General features: G+C 48.1%; 1 protein-coding gene and 1 long non-coding RNA gene across 2 annotated transcripts; one reads left to right on the top strand and one right to left on the bottom strand.

Moving 5' to 3' along the window:
* Positions 1-2,375: 2,375 nt before the first annotated feature.
* STRA8 (stimulated by retinoic acid 8) lies at positions 2,376-18,672 on the bottom strand. The gene is made up of 8 exons (XM_016426179.2): positions 18,458-18,672; positions 13,835-13,910; positions 13,348-13,432; positions 11,939-12,100; positions 9,702-9,990; positions 7,442-7,491; positions 5,602-5,713; positions 2,376-2,542 (listed from the first exon to the last, which is right to left on the bottom strand). Exons 1-8 carry the CDS (start codon positions 18,647-18,649, stop codon positions 2,468-2,470), a joined length of 1,041 nt encoding a protein of 346 aa, XP_016281665.2. The 5' UTR covers positions 18,650-18,672; the 3' UTR covers positions 2,376-2,467.
* On the top strand, positions 9,851-14,246 carry LOC107650147 (uncharacterized). The gene is made up of 2 exons (XR_001625029.2): positions 9,851-9,986; positions 13,422-14,246. It is a non-coding gene; the product is annotated as an uncharacterized LOC107650147 (long non-coding RNA).
* Positions 18,673-20,072: the final 1,400 nt, after the last annotated feature.

Raw genomic sequence — 20,072 nt, 5'->3', positions numbered from 1 at the left:
TGGCACGGGTTTCTTTATTACACCGAAGATTTGTCTTTTCCCAAGGGGTTGTGATGAGGGGGGGGAGGGGGAGGAAGGGGGGCTGAGCAGAGCTCTGGACTGTTCCACTCTCCTGACCAGTGGTGGGAGCAGCAACTCCCCTACAAGGGTTTTTTCATAGAAGGTATTAAAAGCATCCATGTGACTTAATGACTGTAAAGGACCAAGATTCAGGCCCTGGATGTAGCTTCCTGGTGGCTTACGTACAAAAGGAAGACCATCAAGAGACAGGAATTGACCCTCAGACTTGACAGGTATGACAACATGGTCATCACAGACTGAGGGAAGCTGCACTCAACTGAATCCCCCCTGAATCCTTGCTGAGCATCTTTCCAAAGATGGACCACATGTGTCTAGTTTCACACCAGTTCCATACCTGAAGCAGAAGCCCAGCCTGAATCAGGTCTAGACATCATGCCCCAATGTCCTGCCTTCTTTTTTTGAAAACCCTCACCTCCATCTTAGAATCAGGACGCAAATAGAAAAGAACTTGTTGTTTTAAACTAAAGTTGTAGTCAGCTCTATGTCCTAAGCAAGCAATTAAAAGAGTTCTTGGGCTGGCCATCCACTTGCTAATAGTTAGATGTTCCCGTGTAGGATTAGGTCTTCGAAGTATCCTATTCTTTCAGGATGTTATAGATAATATCTTCAAAAGAGGAGACTGAGACAAAGATGTGAAAGGTTTCCGATTCAGTGGAGTAGCAAATTTTGAGAAAGCAAAGACCAGTCTGTTTTCTCTAAGAACTAGAACACACACCCACACACATCACTGGTTTCTAGAGGTTTCTAGTGGGACATCCAGGCTTTGGGTGTTTCAGTAACAAGTTCTCAAAATTAGATTAGGGCTTTTACATATAAAATTGCATTGACAATTAACGGTAAAGAAAATGAAATCATTTTCCTGTTTTGAAGTCTCTGTCTAGTAATAAGAGACAGAAGAACTTATTTTCCAAGTCAGGCCCCCATGAATCTATTTTTTCTTTTTCAAGATTCTTTCTTCAGCCTGTGGATGGCAGGGACAGGGTTTAGGTAAACGGAAACAGCAGGCGGTGTGTAAAAGCTGAAATTCTCTGAAGTTTCAGGTGCATCAGGAGCTGCCAACTTCTTATAGCTCTTTCTATAATAGGATCGGGACCTGGAGCTGGTTTTTGACTTATCACCTCGTTACTAAAAAACCAAATTTAGAGGTTATACTCAATTGTACTGATCTTGTTACTGGCAGATTTTAGCGGAACCACCTAGGAATCCCTGCAAGTGGCTTGGAACCAGAGAGGCAGATCTACTGGGAGAAAGCCTTTCAGAATGAGATCTATTCCAGAGTATCCAAGCAAAGATGTTTCCAGAGTCCACACCACTCCCCGGGACTTCTGGGCCTCAAGATGAGATGTGCTGGCTAGATGGATGCTGGGAATGGGTTACTAGGTTACAAGAAAACACTGTTATTTAATGTTGATGTTCATCATTATATTCCTTTGGCCTTTTGTTTCATGGCGCTTGTTTGCGAGCTTCTTTATTTGCCTTGGGTGCCTGTAAATCTCCCCTCTCAAATTAGTCCGCGGTAACCCCTCTAAGGAATTCGATTCCTAGCCTGACTTAGTTTGCCTACAGGGCCACGATTATGACTCTGCTTGTACTCGTTGTGCCTCTCACCTCCTCCCTTTGGTGCCCTTTCAGGTAGACTGATTCCACGCAAAATTCTCTACTAGATAGAAGTGTGTAAAGAAGTGATCTTGGGGGCCCAGAACCCCAGAATCACGGGAGAAGTTGGGTCAAAATAGTGTGGTTGCATTGTGCCTCTCTCCATCGTTTGTGACGGTCCAGCTCCTTTTAAGCCGGCTGAGCACGGGAAGGTCCCAGGAGGACCCCCCTCCCTTCCGTGCCTCCCAGGCCCCTCCCACAAGGAGAAACCTCCGATCCTGTTTTCCACCCCCTTCCATCCTGTAAAAACTAGACACGGAGGCTCCGGGGCTCTGGCCGGATGCGCTTCTGCGGCCACGCACATCGCTGTCTGGATGGACTATCGGTGTGCTTATCCCAACCGCAGTCTCGAGAGAAGTCGGGGCTCGTTCCTGTGCCGGTGCTCTCCCCCCGCGGCCGATGCCGAACAAGGGCCTCCTGAGCAGGACGCTAGCCAGTGGCCTCCAGCACCCCTGCCCTGCCCTCGTTTGTCCTCGTTGGTAGGGTCTAGGCCGCGTGTGCGGCCGCATCTGCCCCCAGGCCTGGCTCTCCGCCCCCTGCCCCTGCCGCCTCCCAGACGTGCGGCGGCCTGGCGTGAGCGCCGCAGACGTGTTGTGGAAGAACTTCCCCTCCCTCACAAACCAGGACAGAGCCTTGCATTCTCTTAAGTGCTTTATACAGTCAGCGCCCGGCCCATTCCGGATGTTTCCAAGCCCCGGGCTCGGCCTTCGCCACGCATTGGGCTGCCCTCTTACAGGTCTTCGTCCTCGAAGGTCTCGGTGCAGCGCAGCATCACCGCCTCCTCGTCAAGTAAGATGATGGTTTCCTGCAAAAACAGAGGAAATGAAAGGACGAGGAAGGCTGTCCAGGCCAGCCCGGGGTTGTCCCCTCCTTTCACCAGGCGGCCGGAATTTCTGTTCCTCCATCCCCGGGTCTGGCAGAAAATAGCCCCCAAGAAGGAGGGTCCCCAGCCGCCCCGCCTCCTGGAGGGACCCATCCTTCCAGCGGCCCTGTGGGCGGCAAAGCAGAGCAGGAAAAGCTCCGACGTCCCGCGGTAAAAGCATACTCAGGAGTAAGGCCTGTGTGTGAGGGCACCCCTGAGGGGGGCGCTGGCTAGCCATAGCCGCTTGACTGTTCTGGCCAGTGACCGCTCTGCTCTCCGCTTGGGTCTCGGGAAGGACTCCGGGGAATTCCCTCCTCCCCACCACAGAAACATTTCCGAGCGCAGGGCCCACTGGTGATGGGGGCGTCTGAAGGGAATGCCCAGGAAAAAGTACTACTGGCCCTTTCCCCAGAGTAGCTGCCTGCCCAGCTGAAAATGACTTCCAAAACCTCAGCAAAGGAGATTTAATTGGAAAAGGAACTATTTGGATCTAGCCAAGGAAGGAGAAAAAGAACTAGGCTACAGGCATAAAAGGAATTAGAATGGGAACGGCTGGGTGGCTCAGTGGATAGCGAGTCAGGCCTAGAGACGGGAGTTCAAGTTGGGTTCAAGTGTGACCTCAAACACTTCCTAACTGTGTGACCCTGGGCAAGTCACTTGAACCCCATTGCCTAGCCCTGACCACTCTTCTGCCTTGAAGCCAATACACAGTATTGATTCTAAGAGGGAAGGGAAGGGTTTAAAAAAAAAAAAGGAATTAGCAGAAGATGGAAGGGGAGGGATTTAGGATGTTCAAGATGAGGCCAGAAGGCCAAGTTTATCAGGAGGAGGAAAAAAAATCAAGTGAAAAACAATTAAGAGCAAACAAAAACCCAACTTGTAAGGAACCAATCCTGAATCTCCTAAAACACAAGATTCAATTTATTCAAAATGCCCTGTGCAGGAAGTGCTTGAGGGGCCTAAGAAAACAACTGGAAGCTGTCAGCAGCAGAAAACGTGCGGCCCACCGACAGGCCCTTAGTAAAAGGCCGGGATGGGAGGGAAATGCAGCCCCACTGGCTCATGTGGAGGAAGCTGAGGGCAGCGAGAGGGGGAAGATCAAGCAGAAAGCTTTTCCTCCTCCTGGGGTCAGGAGGCTGGTAAGCCCGCTGGGGCTCTTGGTTCTTCTCTCTCTGTCTGTTCTAGGCCAAGATTCTAAAAAGGCAGGTGACGTTGGGGTGTGAAAGCTGCCCCAATACCTGCAGGAGCTGCGGAGGGAGAAGCGTTAAAGGTCCCAAAGCAGCCCAAAGCTTCTTGCTCCCAGCGAAGAAGGAAGAGGTAAAGAAGCATCGTGAGGCAAGAGAAAGGCCCCGGACTGTACCGTCGTGGTGTGAGATGGTTAAAGAATCTTGCTCTAGAACAACTCTTTAAACCTCAGGGCTGGGTATTGTTTAGATTCGACTATTTTAACAATTTTTCATTTAATATCATTTTAGTGGAATTTCCATTTTAACGCAATTTACGTTGTAAAAAGTGTGGGAGATTCGTGGCTTTTAATGAGTCGCTGAAGGCTTGGCCAGGGAAGTGCCAGCATCAGAATCTCAGGCAACATCCAGTAACAGCTTGAGCCTAGAGTCTTCGAAGCTCTTGCCAGAGGATCACTGCCAGCTGATGGTGGATCTCTAAATGCCAAGGCCAGCCTTTTTTTTTTTAAGGATGAATGAAACTTAATTCTAAAATGTCAGCAAATTTCACAATAAACCTTCATGAAATACGTGACAGCCCACCCCAACTGGGGTGACGGAGGACAGCCTTCAAAGTCAGACTATCCAGAACAGTTATGCTGAGGCGGTAGAGATGTGGCCCTCCTGGGCAGCCCATAAGCAAACCTCTTCTTTCCACTTTTGTCCCTTATACTGAAGTTTAACTGGAGTTCCAGGCTACTCACCAGAAGGTCCCTGATCATTATGAAATTGTTTTGTCCTTGTGAGTGATATAAAAAAAATATTTTTTTAAAGGCTTTCTTGGGGGCAGCTGGGTGGCTCAGAGGATTGAGAACCAGGCCTAGAGACGGGAGGTCCTAGGTTCAAATCTGGCCTCAGACACTTCCCAGCTGGGTGACCCTGGGCAAGTCACTTGACCCCCATTGGCTAGCCCTTACCACTCTTCTGCCTTGGAGCCAATACACAGCATTGATTCCAAGACAGAAGGTGAGGATTTTTTTTTCTTTTTTTAAAGCCTTCTTGCTTTAGAAAGAGTTCTCTCTTGTTCCTTTTCTCATTTTTCTCTTAATAGTTTTCAGTTCCAAAGAACACATGACTTAAATCACCTTCAAATGGAAAAAGGACAAAAAGGAATGAAATGAAAATTAAATGTCTTGTGGCCCCATTTTGTGTGATCAGGAAAAAAAAAGATACAGTCGTACCTCGCTGTCTTGTGGTTCACTTCTGGCTTTACTGTATCACAGGTTTAAAAACAAAATCTAATTCTGTATCACAGAGTTTTCGCTCTATCAAGGGACCAACTACAGTTCTTTTTTTTTAAACCCTTACCTTCTGTCTTGGAGTCAATACTGTGTATGGGTTCCAAGGCAGAAGAGCGGTAAGGGCCATGGGGGTCAAGTGACTTGCCCAGGGTCACACAGCTGGGACGCGTCTGAGGCCAGATTTGGACCAACTATAGTTCTGCTCTGTATCCTGGGCACTGATGGGCTCAGTGTTTGTAAGGTGTGGGGGGTTTATAGGCGAGGGGAAGGGCTTAGGAAGACTTATAGATATAAATGAGGACCTCAATCGAATGCTACCTCGTGCGTTTTCCCTGTGAGAGGCGAGGGATGGCTGTACTCAGTCATGTGACATTGATTCAGCTCCTGCCACATACCACATATTTGTCCTCAAAACCCGCCCTTTCCGCTAGGACTTCCTGGAAACTCGAGGAATGACGCCCATTTTGAATTCTTCTCCCTGGCGCGGTGGAGCAAAGGAAGGGGCAGAGAGAGGTCTCCCTGCTCTGCTCTGTCCTACCTGTGGTAACTGGGTGTGGCCATAGAAAAGGCCTTTTAGGAAACTGATGATCTGCACATAGAGGTGATCGTTTTCCTCTGGATTTTCTGCGCTGCAACCTGCAAACTCGGAGCTGCCGGGACAAAGACAGAGGTGTTGAGCTCCGAGGCTTTGGTTTGGGTTTCTCTGGGCCTGGGCCCGTGGACCGCCCACACAGAGATGGCAGCCAGAGGGCCCCGGCTCCAGCACAGACCCTGGAACCCTCCCTGCCTCGCTCTGTGGCCTCTCCTCAGCGCCCCCCTTGTCATCTCCCCTGATCGTGCCCCCAGTTCTGGGCTATTCGGAAGCTACTCCGGATGCTCATTCAGATGGCAAACAAGGAGGACGGCCATCAGCTCTGCTTATGGCGGGGTTGGTGTCCCAGGCAAGCCTCAAAGGCCCCAAGTGACAGATGGGCGCCAGTCTGCCCTGGCGTGGGGTTCACCCATGAGGAGCTGCCTGCACCCCTGAAATCGTCTAGTTTCAAACAAAATTCTAGTGATCGGATTTGTGGTTCCACATCACAGTCTGTGGGCAGAATACAGGGATGGCATGGCCACACTATCTCCTCCTCTGGTCCCACAAGACAGTGGCATAGACCGTTGGTTTTGTTCTCGAATGCTGCTCCTTTTACAGAACCAGCAGCGGGTCTGGACTCTGGGTCCTGGTTCCTCCACCCGTAGCCCACGGCCCTCTTTCTGAGCCCCATTGTCTCCCCGTGGGGATGAAAGGGGAAAGAACACAGTGGCTTTTGTAGAGGACCGATGACGTCATGGGTGAGGCCTTGGGAGGGGATGGCCTGGAGCGCGGCCGTCCCCCACGGGCCTCCGCCTCACTCACTCTCCTCCAGCGGCCCAAGTGCAGAGGCAGGACACGGCGGGTGCCGTGTGACCCACCTCCCAGGGCTCTATGAGCTAGTGGGCCTACAAGGGAACGGTACATATGAAACCTGTCCAGCAGGTCCGCCCCCTCCTCCAGAGCACGGTCCATTCCCCCTAGAGGCTCGGGAGGCGGAGGGCCCGTGCCAGGATCCCGTGTCTGCCGCTGCTCTGGGTGATCCTGGCTAGTCACTTACACTCCATGGGCCTACATTTGCTCCTCTGTTGAGACAAGGAACAACTCCCTGCCTCCCCCTGTCCCTTTAGGAATCAGAGTGTAGCTATTTCTGCTTCCCGTGGGATTCCCTCTAAATCCCACGCGTCGGGGGACACCTCCCAGGTTGCTTTTATTCCCCTTCTCTGGCTGCTGCTCTAAGAGCCTCGCTGTGGGCCAGGCTGCCCAAGGGGCCGGGGATGTCCCCGGCCCATCCCCGAGTCCCCCCGCCTTGATGGCAGCGCTCTAGACTTATGTTTCTGGGGTGCAGGGCTCTGTGGCCTCTCTCTGGTTCCTCCTCAGCACCCCTTCCTTCCTTTTCCAGCATCGCCTCTCTCTGGGGTCCTCCCCAGTGGAATGTTAACTCCCCAATGCTTAGTACAGTACCTGGAATATACTAAGTGCTTAATACATTTCTGTCTGTCTACCTCTCTATCCACCCATCCCTCATCTATTTATTTGTCTCTCCACCTAGCATCTAAGTGTCTGTCTAGGCAACAAGGTAATGCACTGGACAGAGTAATGGATTTGGAAAGGAACAGACCTGGGTTCAAATCCTGCCTCTGGTGCTTACTAGTTCTGGGACCCTGAGCAAACCACTTAACCTACCTCAGTTTCCTCATCTACAAAATGGGGATAGTAACAGCCCCTCCTGGGTAGGGTTGTTGTAAGGATTAAATGAGACCACGTATTTAAAGCACCTGCTAAATGCTCCCTATTATTATCTTACCTGGGACTGGACACACTTGTAGCCACATCAAATGCATCTTCAAAAAGGATCTGCAATCAAAACATGCCTTTGTTCAATGATTTCCTTTGTGGGTTTTTTCTTGCACGAGCAATATGGAAATCTGTGTGGCGGGAGAGCCCAGATCAGACTTCTCACCACCTCAGGGAGGGAGGAGGAATCTGTGAAGAGTGTTGTTAAAAATGGTTTTTCCGTGTCGTTTTAAAAAAGTTAAAGAAGGGAAAAGGCTCTGCGAAAGGCTCATGGTTCCTTAGGTCAGAAGCAATACTCGGTTTCTGGGCCCAGTGTGCTTGGGATCTCCGGAGCAAGACTCCTGGCTTATAAGATCTTCCTAGCTGGGACAGCGGGGGAGGAGGGAGGCCTGACGCCTTTCTGGGCACCCGACTAGAAGACAGACGCTTTGGTCCCTTCTGTACATTTACCCCGAGGACGGCAAAGATGGAGAGAGGGTCCACATAGACCCAAATATTCCCAGCAACACTTTTTGTGCTATCAGGAACTTGGAAACAAAGTGTCTGCTCCCCAATTAGGGAATGGATGAATAATTGTATAGAATTTGAGTGGAATGGCAAGTTATTCTAGAGTAAGAAACAACAGTTAAAGAATCCAGAGAAACTGAGGGGGCCCTGGTCAAACTGATGCAGAATGAAGCAGGCACAGGAGCAGCTGGGTGGCTCAGTGGAAGGAGAGCCAGGCCTAGAGACGAGAGGTCCTGGGTTCAAATTTGACCTCAGATCCTGGGCAAGTCACTTAGCCCTCATTAATCTAGCCCTTACTACTCTTCTGCCTTGGAACCTTGCATAGTTTTGATTCTAAGATGGAAGGTCAGGGTTTAAAAAAACTGAGAGAAGAGTACATATGAGGGAAACAATTGTATACAGGGAAACAACTCTTTTTAAAAATCCTTGTTTGAATGCATTGAATAATCTTGATTCCTGATAATGAGGTATAACTTTCTCTTTTCAGTAGAGAGGGGAGGGACTACAGGTGCCAAATGGTGCATATACTTTTAGGCATAATAGTTTTTGTTTTGGTTTGTTTTTGTTTTGTTTTTGCTTTACTACTTCATTATTTAAGAGAGGATGTATGAGACAAGAGTCCTGGGAAATGACTAATTTATTTTTGCATGTCAAAAGGAATCAATTTTTTAAAAAATCTAAAAAGAGAATGATGATTCCATTCCTATTCCAGTTTGGTTAAACATTTGGTATATTCCATCAGAGGTCTCCCTAATGCTGGAATCTGATGGAAAGAGCCCTCCTTGAGGCAGCTAGATAGCACAGTGGCTAGAGAACCAGGCCTAGAGTCAGGAAGACTTGGGTTCAAATCTGGTCTCAGACACTTTCTAATTGAGTGATCCTGGGCAAGTCACTTAGCCTAGATTGTGTAATTACTCCTTGCCATTTATCTGATTTAGAATTGATACTAAGAGAGAAGGTAAGGGTTATTGTTTAAAAAAGGAAGAGAGGAAGGAAGAAAGGAAGGAAGGAAGGAAGGAAGGAAGGAAGGAAGGAAGGAAGGAAGGAAGGAAGGAAGGAAAAGACAGAGTAACATCATAGAAAGAGCATTATTCTTAATAATACCAGACCCGAGTTCAAATCTGAACTCATATTATTAGTGGTAATAAATGAACAGGATATTCTCTGAGCCTTAGCTTTCTCATCTTAGTAATGGGGATGAAAATGCTTTCCTCCCCTACCTCTCCCCTCTCCAAAGTTGTTGAAGCAAAGCATGTAGTAAACCGCAGGGCCCTATATGAATAGGAACTATTTTATGAGGTACTGATTGATCGATTACCTTATCCTAGGCAATGTGGCCTAGCACTGGCTCTGGTGTCAGAAGGCCTGAGTTTGAATCCAGCGCTTACTCTGTGCATGACCCTGGACAAAGACACTTAGCCTCCCTGAGCCTCAGTTTCCTTACCTGCAAAATGAAGGGGTTGGACCAGACAGCCCTTCCAGCTCTGGGTCTGTGATCCCACAGGTGAGAATTGAAGCTGGAACTGGGATGTCCCAGATTCCGAGCCAAGAGTTCTAACTTAGAACCTCCCCCCCCCCCCCCCCCCCCCGCCCCCAAGAGCCTCTGACATTCCTGGTCATGGGCTTTGTTGGGGGGGGGGCAAGAGTCACCGCTGGCCTCTGCCCAGGAGCCCGGCAGTATAAAAGCCGCCCCTCTGCTTCCGTATGCGCCGGAAGTCCCCCCAGTGCCTGCAGCCTAGTCACCCTGCGGGGCGGGCCCTCACCTCCTCCGGGGTGGAGACCAGGGAGCCGCTGGCCTCCTGGCTGCCCAGGCCGCTGTCCTTGACGCTGTCCTCGGCTGCGCTGGGGGGCTCCGCGCACGCCGCCTCGGCATCCTCGCAGTCGCTCTGAATCTGAGCGCAGGCCAGAAGGATGCTCTCTCTCTTGTCTTCCGGAAGCTCCTGCCACAGGTGGGAGATGGCCGTGGAGACGATGGGGAGCGTCACCTGCTCCGGGGAGACGACCCCGTTCTGGATCAGGAGGCCCACCGTCTGCTTGTAAAAATAGAGGTACCTGCAGGAGACAGAGGCCGCCTTTGGGTGGAGGGTGTCTGCGGCTGGGAAGCCAGAGAGCACGGCAGACCTCCGGGAGAAAACATACGAATTGGGGGCAGCCCAGTGAATGGAGAGCCAGGTCTAGAGACCGGAGGTCCTGGGTTCAAATGTGGCCTCAGACACATCCTAGTGCTGTGACCCTGGGCAAGTCACTTCACACACTTTTCCCTCCTGCCGCGGAACCAACAGCAGTACTGATTCTGAGGCGGAAGAGAAGGTTTTAGAAAAAGTAATAAAACATATATGTGTGTTTATAATGTTACCTACATTTAATAGTCTTAAAGATGCCTCTCCATCAGGTCCTGGCTGAGTAGAGGTTTATGGGGGGGAGGAATCCAATAACAGATATGCTGAGGTAATTAGGTGATAGAGCACAGGCAGTGATAGGCCTGGCAGTCGGAGCGTCTGGCCCAGAGCCAGGAAGTCCGGAATTCAAATCAAACTCAGACCCTAATTGGTCACGTGATGGTGGGTAAGCCGCTTCACCCGTGCCTCACTATAGCTGTTCATGCTGTTAGTAACCTGGGATGAAGAGGAACTCCGAGAGGTGTTACCTCCTGGTAAGTGCCCCTTTCATGCCCCAAGCCTGTAGGAAAGCATTGCTCTGGCGCCCCCTGCCGGCCAGAGGCGCCCTTGACGTACATCAAGGCGGCCTTCTGCCCAGGAGAGGAGGGGGCAGGTCACAGGAGCATAAAGCATGGCGTGGGCTGGGACAGGCCTCGGAGGCCCGGAGTGCCGCCTCCTCGTGCTCTCTCGCTTCCTTTGCTAGCTTTGTTTAAATCTATGATTTACAATGAACTGAACCAGGCCCGAGGAGATTTGGCCCTTATAGAAGCGTGGAAGACCAAAAAAGAGGGTGCGCAGCACTGCAGAGGAATGGGCCCCTCCAGCAGCCCAGGGAGTCCCTGTGGCCCCTTCTCCGAGGAGCGCTGTAGAGGGGCTGGATTAATACACAGGCCCACCCAGGAGACCACTTAGATCTGTTTGTGCAGGGCCCGAGGAGGTGTGAGAACTATGGAAGGGACACTGGAAGGAGGGCCCTGTGAGCCTCCTCAGCCCCCACAGGCCTAGCCCAGCCGACCCCTTCCTTCTTGCTCCAAAGGAGGATACTCGGAGGAGATCCAGCCTCGGGACCCTCCTTTCCTCCCTCCCTCTGTCACCCTCCCACTTGCCCCCCTCCTCATCCCTCTCTCCTTCCTTCTCTCTCCTCTTTCTCTTTCCCCTTCTCTCTCCTCTCTCTTCCCTCTCCCTCCTTTCCTCCCTCCCTCCCTCTCTTCTTTCTCTTCTCTCTCTTTCTCTTCTCTCTTTCTCCTCTCTTTCTCCCTCTCTCCTCTCTCTTTCTGTCTCCCTTTCTCCCTCTCTCTCTCTCCTCTTCCTTTCTCCCTCCCTCTCCCCTCTCTCCCCCTCCCTCCCTCTCCTTTCTCTTCTCTCTTTCTCCTCTCTCTCTCCCTCTCCCCCTCCTATTCCTTCTCTCACCTCTTTCTCTTCTCTTTCTCCTCTCTCTTTTTCCCTCTCTCACCTCTTTCTCTTCTCTTTCTCCTCTCTCTTTTTCCCTCTCTCTCCTCTTTCTCTTCTCTCTTTCTCCCTCTCTCCTCTCTCTTTCTCCTCTTTCTCCCTCTCTCTTCTCTCTCCCTCCCTCTCTCCTCTTTCTCTTTCTCTCCTCTCTTTCTCCTCTCTTTTCTCTTTCTCTCTCCTTCTCCCCCTCCTCTCCCCTCCTCTCTCTTTCTCCCTCTGTCTCTCTGTCTGTCTCTATCTCTATCTCTGTCTCTCCTCTTTCTGTCTCTTTCTTTTCCTCTCTCTCCCCCCTTCTCCCTCTCCCTCTCTCCTTGTCTCTCTGTGTGTTTCACACACACACACACACACACACACACACACACACTCTACCATCACCATCTCCGTATACTTACCTTTCAAATTCCATCAGGTCAGGAGATGAGGTCACGGGGGATGACTCGGAAAGTTCACCGCTTCTTTCTTCTTCTTCTTCCTCCTCCACAACTTCTCTGTCAAACTCTTGGATCAGATACCAGATTTCTGAACCATTCTCAGCCAGGGCTTCCAGTGCCATGCTGGGAAAGATTGGGAAAGAAACAGACACATGTTAGATGGACAGCATCTCTAGCGGCATCCATACCTCCCTCCCTCTCTATTTTCATTTCCACCCCCTAGTTCAGGCCCTTGGACTGCTTGAACGGATTCATTTGTTCTCTACAGAATGGAGCTCCCAAGTCTTCCCTCCTGTGTTTGTTCCTACTGCTAATCCATCATTTACCCTATACCACCAGACCAGACTTTCTCTGCTCATAGTGCCTTTTCAATGAAAATACTGCAGGAATACTGTTGCCAACTGTATAAAGCTTAGATTCCATGGCTTGGCCTTCAAGGGTTGCTGCCACCTACTACCCGCTACATTTCCAGTGCTCTCTCTGAAACTCCTACCTTCCTCCTTAGAATCAACACTGTATTGATTCCAAGGCAGAAGAGCAGGTAAAGACTAGTTCATGAGAGTTAAGTGACTTGCCCAGGGTCACACAGCTAGGAAGTGTCTGAGGCCAAATTTGAACCCAGAATCTTCCATCCCCAGGCCTGGCTCTCTCTTCACTGGACCAGCTCTATCTTGTACTATCTCTATCCTCTCCACCTTTCCATGGCCCTATGCTTAAGTCAAACTGGATGACTTACTCGCTTCCACCTACGTCCCCTACTTAACCACTTCTGAGTCCTTCCATGAATCCTCATTCCTGGATGAGTATCCCTTATATCTCCACCTATTGAATTCCTATCCATCCTTTAAAGCTCAATTTAGAAGCCATCTACTCCAGGAAGTCTTCTCTGGTCACCCAACTAGTATTGATCTTTCCCCCAATCCTCAGACTTCGCATGATGCTTCATATCCCACTTCATATAACATATATTTTCTTCCCTTGCTCACAAAGGGAGGGCAAGAAGTAGGGAAAAAAGTGAAAGGGTTTAAATTCTGTTCCAAAGCCTTACATGGAACCAAAGAGTAAACAAACCTGGATGACTTTGAGCTAGGGAGTTCAACTGGCCCAGGTTGGAAATAGAGTAAGTCAAAGCTCCCACACCATCCAGAGTGAAACTGGGCCGCCATACTTTCAGCCTTGGTGAAATAGGGAAATCTACGCTCAGAAACAAACAAGAACCATTCCTTTAGCCGTCCCTCGTCAAGAAAAGTTTAAGTAGGCATGAAGTGGGGACGATTCTTATCCCTACTCTCCAATATGAAAGACAGATGTCTTTCACGTAACTTCTAGGGCAGAATGTCTTCAAACTTTGGGAATAGGCAGGACCTTACCTGTGATTGTTGGAGTACATCCTGGCATACTCTTCTCTGACCTCCTCTAAAGTGGATGCGTTTCCATCCTCCAGGTTGAAAGATTCTGTGGGCAGGAAGAAGGGAAGAAGTTGGAAATCAATGCCACTGCCCAAATGGGAAGCTTCTCCTCTAGATGCGAAAGGTACCGGGGGAGAATGCAAAGAATTAAGAAAGCAAGAAACACGTAGCTTCAAAGTAAGGAACATGAGCGCTGGATCTCCTGATTAATCTCCAGCCTATCAAAAGATCTTCCTCTTCCCTCCACTAGCTGGCAAAGGGCTCCAGAGGAATCATTTGGCCCTTCAGCCACACCAATCATCCTGCCTTTACATAGTGGCGGAGGACCCTTTGTTTCTCATTTCAAGAAACGCTAACCAATCTATCCAGACTTAAATTCTAGCTGATTGAGAAGCAGGGCCAGGTTTGACCATCAAGGGAGAGAAGGAGTACTCTGGGTCCTGATTACCTTTCATCTTCAGCAAGTTATCCAATGTTTTCTCCAGTTCCTGAATGTGATGCTTCGCCTTACGCAAAACCTGCCACTGAACACAAAGACAAAGCTGAAGCCCTTCCCTGACCACTCTGAGCAGGTTTGTGTCGCTAGAGGCCAAGAACTGTCCCAATGGGCCCTTCTTTCCCACTCACTCCAGCCAGGCTTTGGGTGCAAGTGATAGGAATGGGCAAGAACGCCAAAGCACGAATTCAACTACAATGGGTTAAGACATAATAGAGTTCATGTAAATGGGTTTTATATGAAACACTAAATACTTGGGTAAGCAGAGATCAGCATAATGTTACTAGAGTGTTTTTTAGTGCTTTGTCAAAATGCTGAGCTGAGATCCACAAATTAAATGTTGATGCCAACGTGGTCACTACAACTCTGCCCCTCTAGATTTTTAACAATTTAGAACCTGTCTGTTGATTACAATGAGATTATGGATTTAGAGCTAGAAGTTCATCTAATCTGGTAGTTCTTCATCTGGGTCCATGATCTTGTGTTCTTTAATATTCTGATAACTCAGGTATTTAAAACCATTATTCTGAGAAGAGAAAGTGTCCAAAAGCTTCACTGGATTTCCAAAGGGGTTGATGACAGAAAAAAGGTTAAGGATATTCTAGATAGTCCAGCTGAATCCCAGAAAGGTGAAGTGTGCCCAAGGGAACACGAGATAATTAGTGATGGAGCCAGGACATGGATCCAGGTCCTTGGACTCCAATCCCAGTGCTCTTTGCCCCTGGGCCATGGTGTTTTTCCATCAGTGTTACCAGAAAGACATCCCTTAGCTTGGTAAATTTGGAGTGATATGAAAAACAAACATACGACCTTATGGCACATCCAGTGTAGTCAGTGCTAAATCTGTTTGGTTTGTATTATGGTTTAAATAATTTCTTTAAGACTGGACTATCTGGCCTCAGACACATCCTAGCTGTGTGACCCTGAGCAAGTCACTTAAACCCTATTGCCTGACCTTTACCACTCTTCTGCCTTGGAACCAATATACAGTATTGATCCTAAGCTGGAAAGTAAGGGCTTAAAAACAAACAAACAAACAAAAAAACTAGACTAGAAGCAAGCTGTAGGTACCCTACTATGCATACTTCTTCATGGAGTGGTTGTCTGACTAGGTAATTTAGCCAGTAATTTAAGTAAATTAACCCATTACTTTTCAGTAGAAGATTTCCTATAATTGAGGACAAACTAGTTGGAATACCAATCTTGAGAATGCTTAGCTTCAAAGTATACAGGCAAATGGAAGTAGCAGGATTAGATTTGGCTCCTGAGTAATAATATAACATTCAAATCCACCATACCAACCGGGTTGAGTTTGGGAGCCAGGCCTCTGTCGTAGTCCTCTTTGTTTCCCTTTCTGCCATGCATGGAGCTGGCATTTAATAAATGCTTGTTAAATTTCAGTAGCACTGCAGTTTATCTAACAACTCATTAAAATAGCCACCACCAGGACAGACCCATTTCTATTTGCAAGGTCTGCTTTAACTCTGAATTTGTGATTTCCCTTCTGACCAATGGAACTTCTTCTCTCCTCCCCCCCCCCCCCCCCCAAAGCATGAAAAGTTAGAAAAAGGCAGACACAAATTAAACCTCTGAAATCCTTATTCCACAAAGCAAGGCAATATGAAAGGGTTTTTTTTTTTTAGTTGCCTTCTACCCTTATCTTCCATATTGATCTGGTAGGAATTAAGTTTGCAATTTTAAGTGAATTCATACTCTAAATAAATGCACTCTGGGGAATTCTCAGGTCAAAGCCATAGCCAAGGGACTCTGGTCAACCCAAAAAACAAGGAAGAAGACAGAGACAACAGCACAACAGAATATATTTTCCATTTAACACATTCCACCCTAATTAGCACCAACAGTCTACTTAGTATAAAGGCACACTTAATATTGCTCCAAACAATGCTAGGTGTCTACAAGGCCCATGACTCAATGGAAACCATGCTGGATTTGGAGTCAAAGACTCTGAGTTCCTGCATGATCTTGGACCAGCTACGTAATGAATTCAGGCCTCAATTTCTTTGGCTGCAAAAATTGAGGCCTTGAACTAGATGACCTCTAAGACCCCTTCGAGCTCTCAATATGCTCTTGAGAGATCCATCCAGTGTCTCAAAACAATAGGGAAAGGCCTGCAGAAAGAATAGGGTTCTTTCCGAAGAACTTCACTACTATTAATAACGATTTATCACCCTGTAAATAAGATCATGTAAAACCTTCTTCTTTCTATTCTCCTGCCCTACAGAAGTGTATATTGTATTTGGTATTTGTTAAATTCAAAATTTTTTTAAAAATGCAAAAGCAATAAGTTCAAAGTTTTTTTTTTAAGTTTGCAAATCACTTTATATACATTTCTTCCTTGATCCTCATAACAACCCTATGAAGTAAGTATTATTATCCCCATTTTATAGACTGGAAGACTGAAGCTCAGAGAAGTTAAGTTAAATTGCCACGAGTCACCCAACTAGTAAATGTCTGAGGCAAGACCTGAAGCCAGGTCTTCTTAACTCGAGACACTGTACCACACTGTCTAACTCTACTAGTCTGAAATAGCAGGCCACTGCTTCATTCAGCACCCTCTCCACATTGAAGGAAAAGTATGAATTAGAACTTTTTTCAACTGGGATAAACATTCCCCTTTAGGTCTTATACTCCTTAGTCACATGTAGAAAACACTTCCTTCCTGGCACAGAAATACCATTCAAGACTGGTTTCTTTCTGAATGACCCCACTTCTAATGTGTGGAGGGATAACAATGACTTCTTTTTTAACCATTATTTTCCCTCTTAGACACTGTGACAGAAGAGAGGCAAGCACTAGGCAATGGGAGTTAAGTGGCTCACTCAAGAGCACACAGCTAGGAAGTGTCTAAGATCATATTTGAACCCAGGACCTCTTTACTCCAGGTCTGGCTCTCTACCCACCATGCTAGCTAGTTGCCCTGATGACCACAACTTGTGATTCATGGAGAATCGACTTTACCCAAGTTCTCTTCTGCCTTAACTTCCTGCTGTAAAAGTGACTCTGAGGAGAAGGAAATGGCAAACTACTCCAGTGTTCTTGCCTTCAAGAAAACCTCAAATAGGGAACACAAAACTGCACCCAAATGAAACAACCAAAAAAAATTCCATTGTTCTGATTATAAAAATTTTCTTTTAAAAATTCCATTAAAATATTCTGAATAGTTTGCATTTAGTTAAAAAAACAGTCTTGGGCTCTTCTTTGCAAAGGAGGGTCCTCTCACATAGCCCCAATCCAAGCTAGAAAGACTTCAAGTGCAGATTCTGTCAAGGAAGGAGACGCATATATTTTGTCCAAGGTCCCTGCGTCTGAAGAAGTCAGAAAGTCAACAAGAGGTTAGCCTAGAGGAATGCCAAGTGACCATCTATGTCAGGATTGCCGTCTGGACCTATGGAAGGAGCAGCTATGCCTGGGAAATAATGGAACCTCCCATTCAAATGGAGTCAACAGTCTACCTTCAGGGGAGGCAGATTAATGGAGAGGAGAGATTGGGCCTGAGAGATAGAAAGACCTGGATTTGCTCTGTATTTGTGACACCCAGTAGCCAGGGGCAAATCCTTGGATCTTGGTGCTTGGAGCAACTCTCTACAAATGGCAGGCGAGATTCCAGTTCCCAACAGTGATGAAATTCCATGGCGGACCCCCAAAGAAACAAAAAGGAACAAAATCAAAGTACAAAAAAGGAAAGCAGCCCCTGCCCTCAAAGTGCTTACAGTCTATGCCAAGTCCTGAAATCTCGCCAGGGCTAACTTACTCTTTTTAGCTGGCTTTGGAAATGTATTGTTTAGACCCTTAGAAGCTTCTGCATGTTCTTCCCGACAAGAAGTGGACTCCAGTAGGACCAGGATTTCCAATTCTTTTGTATTCCTCTCACATAGCACCAAAAAGTGGGAGCAGTGAGTCTAGGCTACAATCCCTGACTCTAGGCAGATCTTTTTCCCCCCCATGGAAGACCCAATGATGTAAGATGGTCACACAAAGTACTTAAAGTGGCTTCTGCTAGTCTGAGCTCTTTTCTTACAACCTAAGATATTCATCATAATAGCTAGTATTTATAGGGCCATCTAGTTGGCACAATAAATGGAGTGCTGGGCCTGGAGTCAGAAGCCATCTTCCTGAGTTTGAATCTGGCCTCAGACACTTACCAGCTAGGTTGCCCTAAGCAAGTCACTTAATCCTGTTGGCCTCAGTTTCCTCATCTGAAAAATGAGCTGGAGAAGAAATAGCAAATAGCAAAATAGCACTCTACTCCTTTTGCCAAGAAAACCTCAAATGGCATCACAAAGTGTCAGGCATGATGAAGTAACTGAACGGCAACAAAGATGAGGAAACTGAGGCCCATATTGGTTAGGGGACTAGGTCACACAAGCAGCAAGCATCGAAGCTGTGATTTGAACCCAAGTTCTCCAACATGAAATCCAATGCTTTTTCTACTGAAGGAGGCTTCCTCGTTCTCAAAAATGTTGGGACCCCTGATGGATCTCTGCTCAAAGAAATCCGTGTGTCATCTTGTTCTATGCCCTCCCCCTAGAGCCAGTCACCCCTTCCTCCCCATACCTTTGATGCTGTACTATCAGACTGAGAAAAAACCGTTCTCCTAAGGCTGTTGAAGAGTCCAGCCAGCGTTGCACGGTGCCGGGCCTGAGACAGGCGTCTCCGCAACACTCGGGGCTCTAATTCCTGCAGTTGGGCTAGGAGCCTGGGAGCCACTCTGACATATGGGCTGCTGTAGTCTCCAGATGTCTCCATTAAAAGCTGCAATGGAACATTAAGCCTTTTGCCCTAAATAAATTAAATACCCAGGAGAAAGAGAGAGACAGACAGACAGACAGAGAGAGGCTGATTGTGGGTAGAAGCAAAAGAGGCAGAGGGCACCAGGCATCCCCACTCATCATCTACATCAGACCCTGACAGAAATACCAGTGCAAGCTACTGGTTGAAACTTCTAAGCCCAGCAGCAATCTTGTCCCATTGAATCACAGAATAAGAATCCCAGGGCACCAGGTGGAATCCCAGCTCCTTGAATTCTTGTAGCTATTGCAGTCAAGAGAGCGGCCTCCCAGCCCAAACCCTGTCCTTGAATCTAAAGTTCTAGATCCAGTACAAACTCCTCAGCCTGGCATCATAAGACCTGCCCTATCTGGCTGGAGCCTCTTTTTTCTCACACAGTATTTCCCATCACACTGACCTATGGCATAGACCCAGCCATCCTTGATGCCTCTTCTCCGCTGCCTCACAAAGTTCAAGGCCCATTTGGGATGCCACCACCTACAAGCAGCCTTTTCCCATTCCTCCTTCACAGGTCTCCCCCCAAGCTGCTGCCAGCTTAAAGATGCACACTGTTTTTTTTCTTGTATCTCTTAGCTCCATGCTTTGCACATAGTTGGGGCTTCAGAAATATTGAATTCGACTTAGTTGATCTCTACCCATTTTTGAACAGCTGGAACTCCTAAAGGGCAGCCCCCACTGCAGGATCATAGATTTAAAGCTGGAAGAAGGGATGGCAGAGGGGATCAAGACCACCCCCACCCCTGCCTCATTTTACAAATGAAGATGAAAGAGATTAAGTGACTTGCCCAGAATCCCCCAACCAGTAAGAGAAGAGTGCAACGCAAATCTTCCTGCAAAGTCAGCGCTCTGTCCATCACCCCACCCTGCCACGACATCGTCTTGTTCCCATAACAACCAAAACACTAGCACTGGCTTTCCTTTACATAGTGCTTTCTAGCTGGACAAAATGCTTTAAGTAGGGATTTATGGTTTTCACTTCCTAACAGTGATTACTGGGGATAATCCTTACTTCTGTTTGAAATCTCCCTAGAGCTCGTGACTTCTGGGCTTGTGAGGAGGGAGTCATTTCCCTGGAGCAGCCCAGGCTGGGGATCTCACCGCCGTCCTCCTGCTTCCCACCTTAGTCACAGCAGCCGTGTGCAGACCACGCACACTTATTTCTAGAAGCCCCTTATCAACGCTCCCTCAGAGGGAGGCAGGCCATGAAGGGATGTCCTGAGGGTTCCTGTCTGAAGGGCCAGAATCGGTCTCCTCCAGAAGCCCTCATGTCATTTTTGCCAGGGGGATTCCGATAACGGCCCAGAAGCTATCAACCTCTGGGAGAAGGAAAGGGTGAAGAAGGAAGCCTTGAAGGGAGAATCAATTCAAATGCATACTAAAT

The sequence above is a fragment of the Monodelphis domestica genome, chromosome 5 (assembly GCF_027887165.1).
Source record: "Monodelphis domestica isolate mMonDom1 chromosome 5, mMonDom1.pri, whole genome shotgun sequence".
Taxonomy (NCBI): domain Eukaryota; kingdom Metazoa; phylum Chordata; class Mammalia; order Didelphimorphia; family Didelphidae; genus Monodelphis; species Monodelphis domestica.
This window is presented reverse-complemented; position numbering and strand designations above follow the sequence as displayed.

Excerpts from the sequence above, each read along its gene's own strand:
- STRA8 (XM_016426179.2), bottom strand. The coding sequence starts at position 18,649 with ATGGAGACATCTGGAGACTACAGCAGCCCATATGTCAGAGTGGCTCCC. Across the intron at positions 13,433-13,834 it reads TAACTTGCTGAAGATGAAAG|AATCTTTCAACCTGGAGGAT; the intron begins GTAATCAGGACC and ends TCCTGCCCACAG. Across the intron at positions 7,492-9,701 it reads TGGTCTCCACCCCGGAGGAG|ATCCTTTTTGAAGATGCATT; the intron begins GTGAGGGCCCGC and ends TTTTGATTGCAG.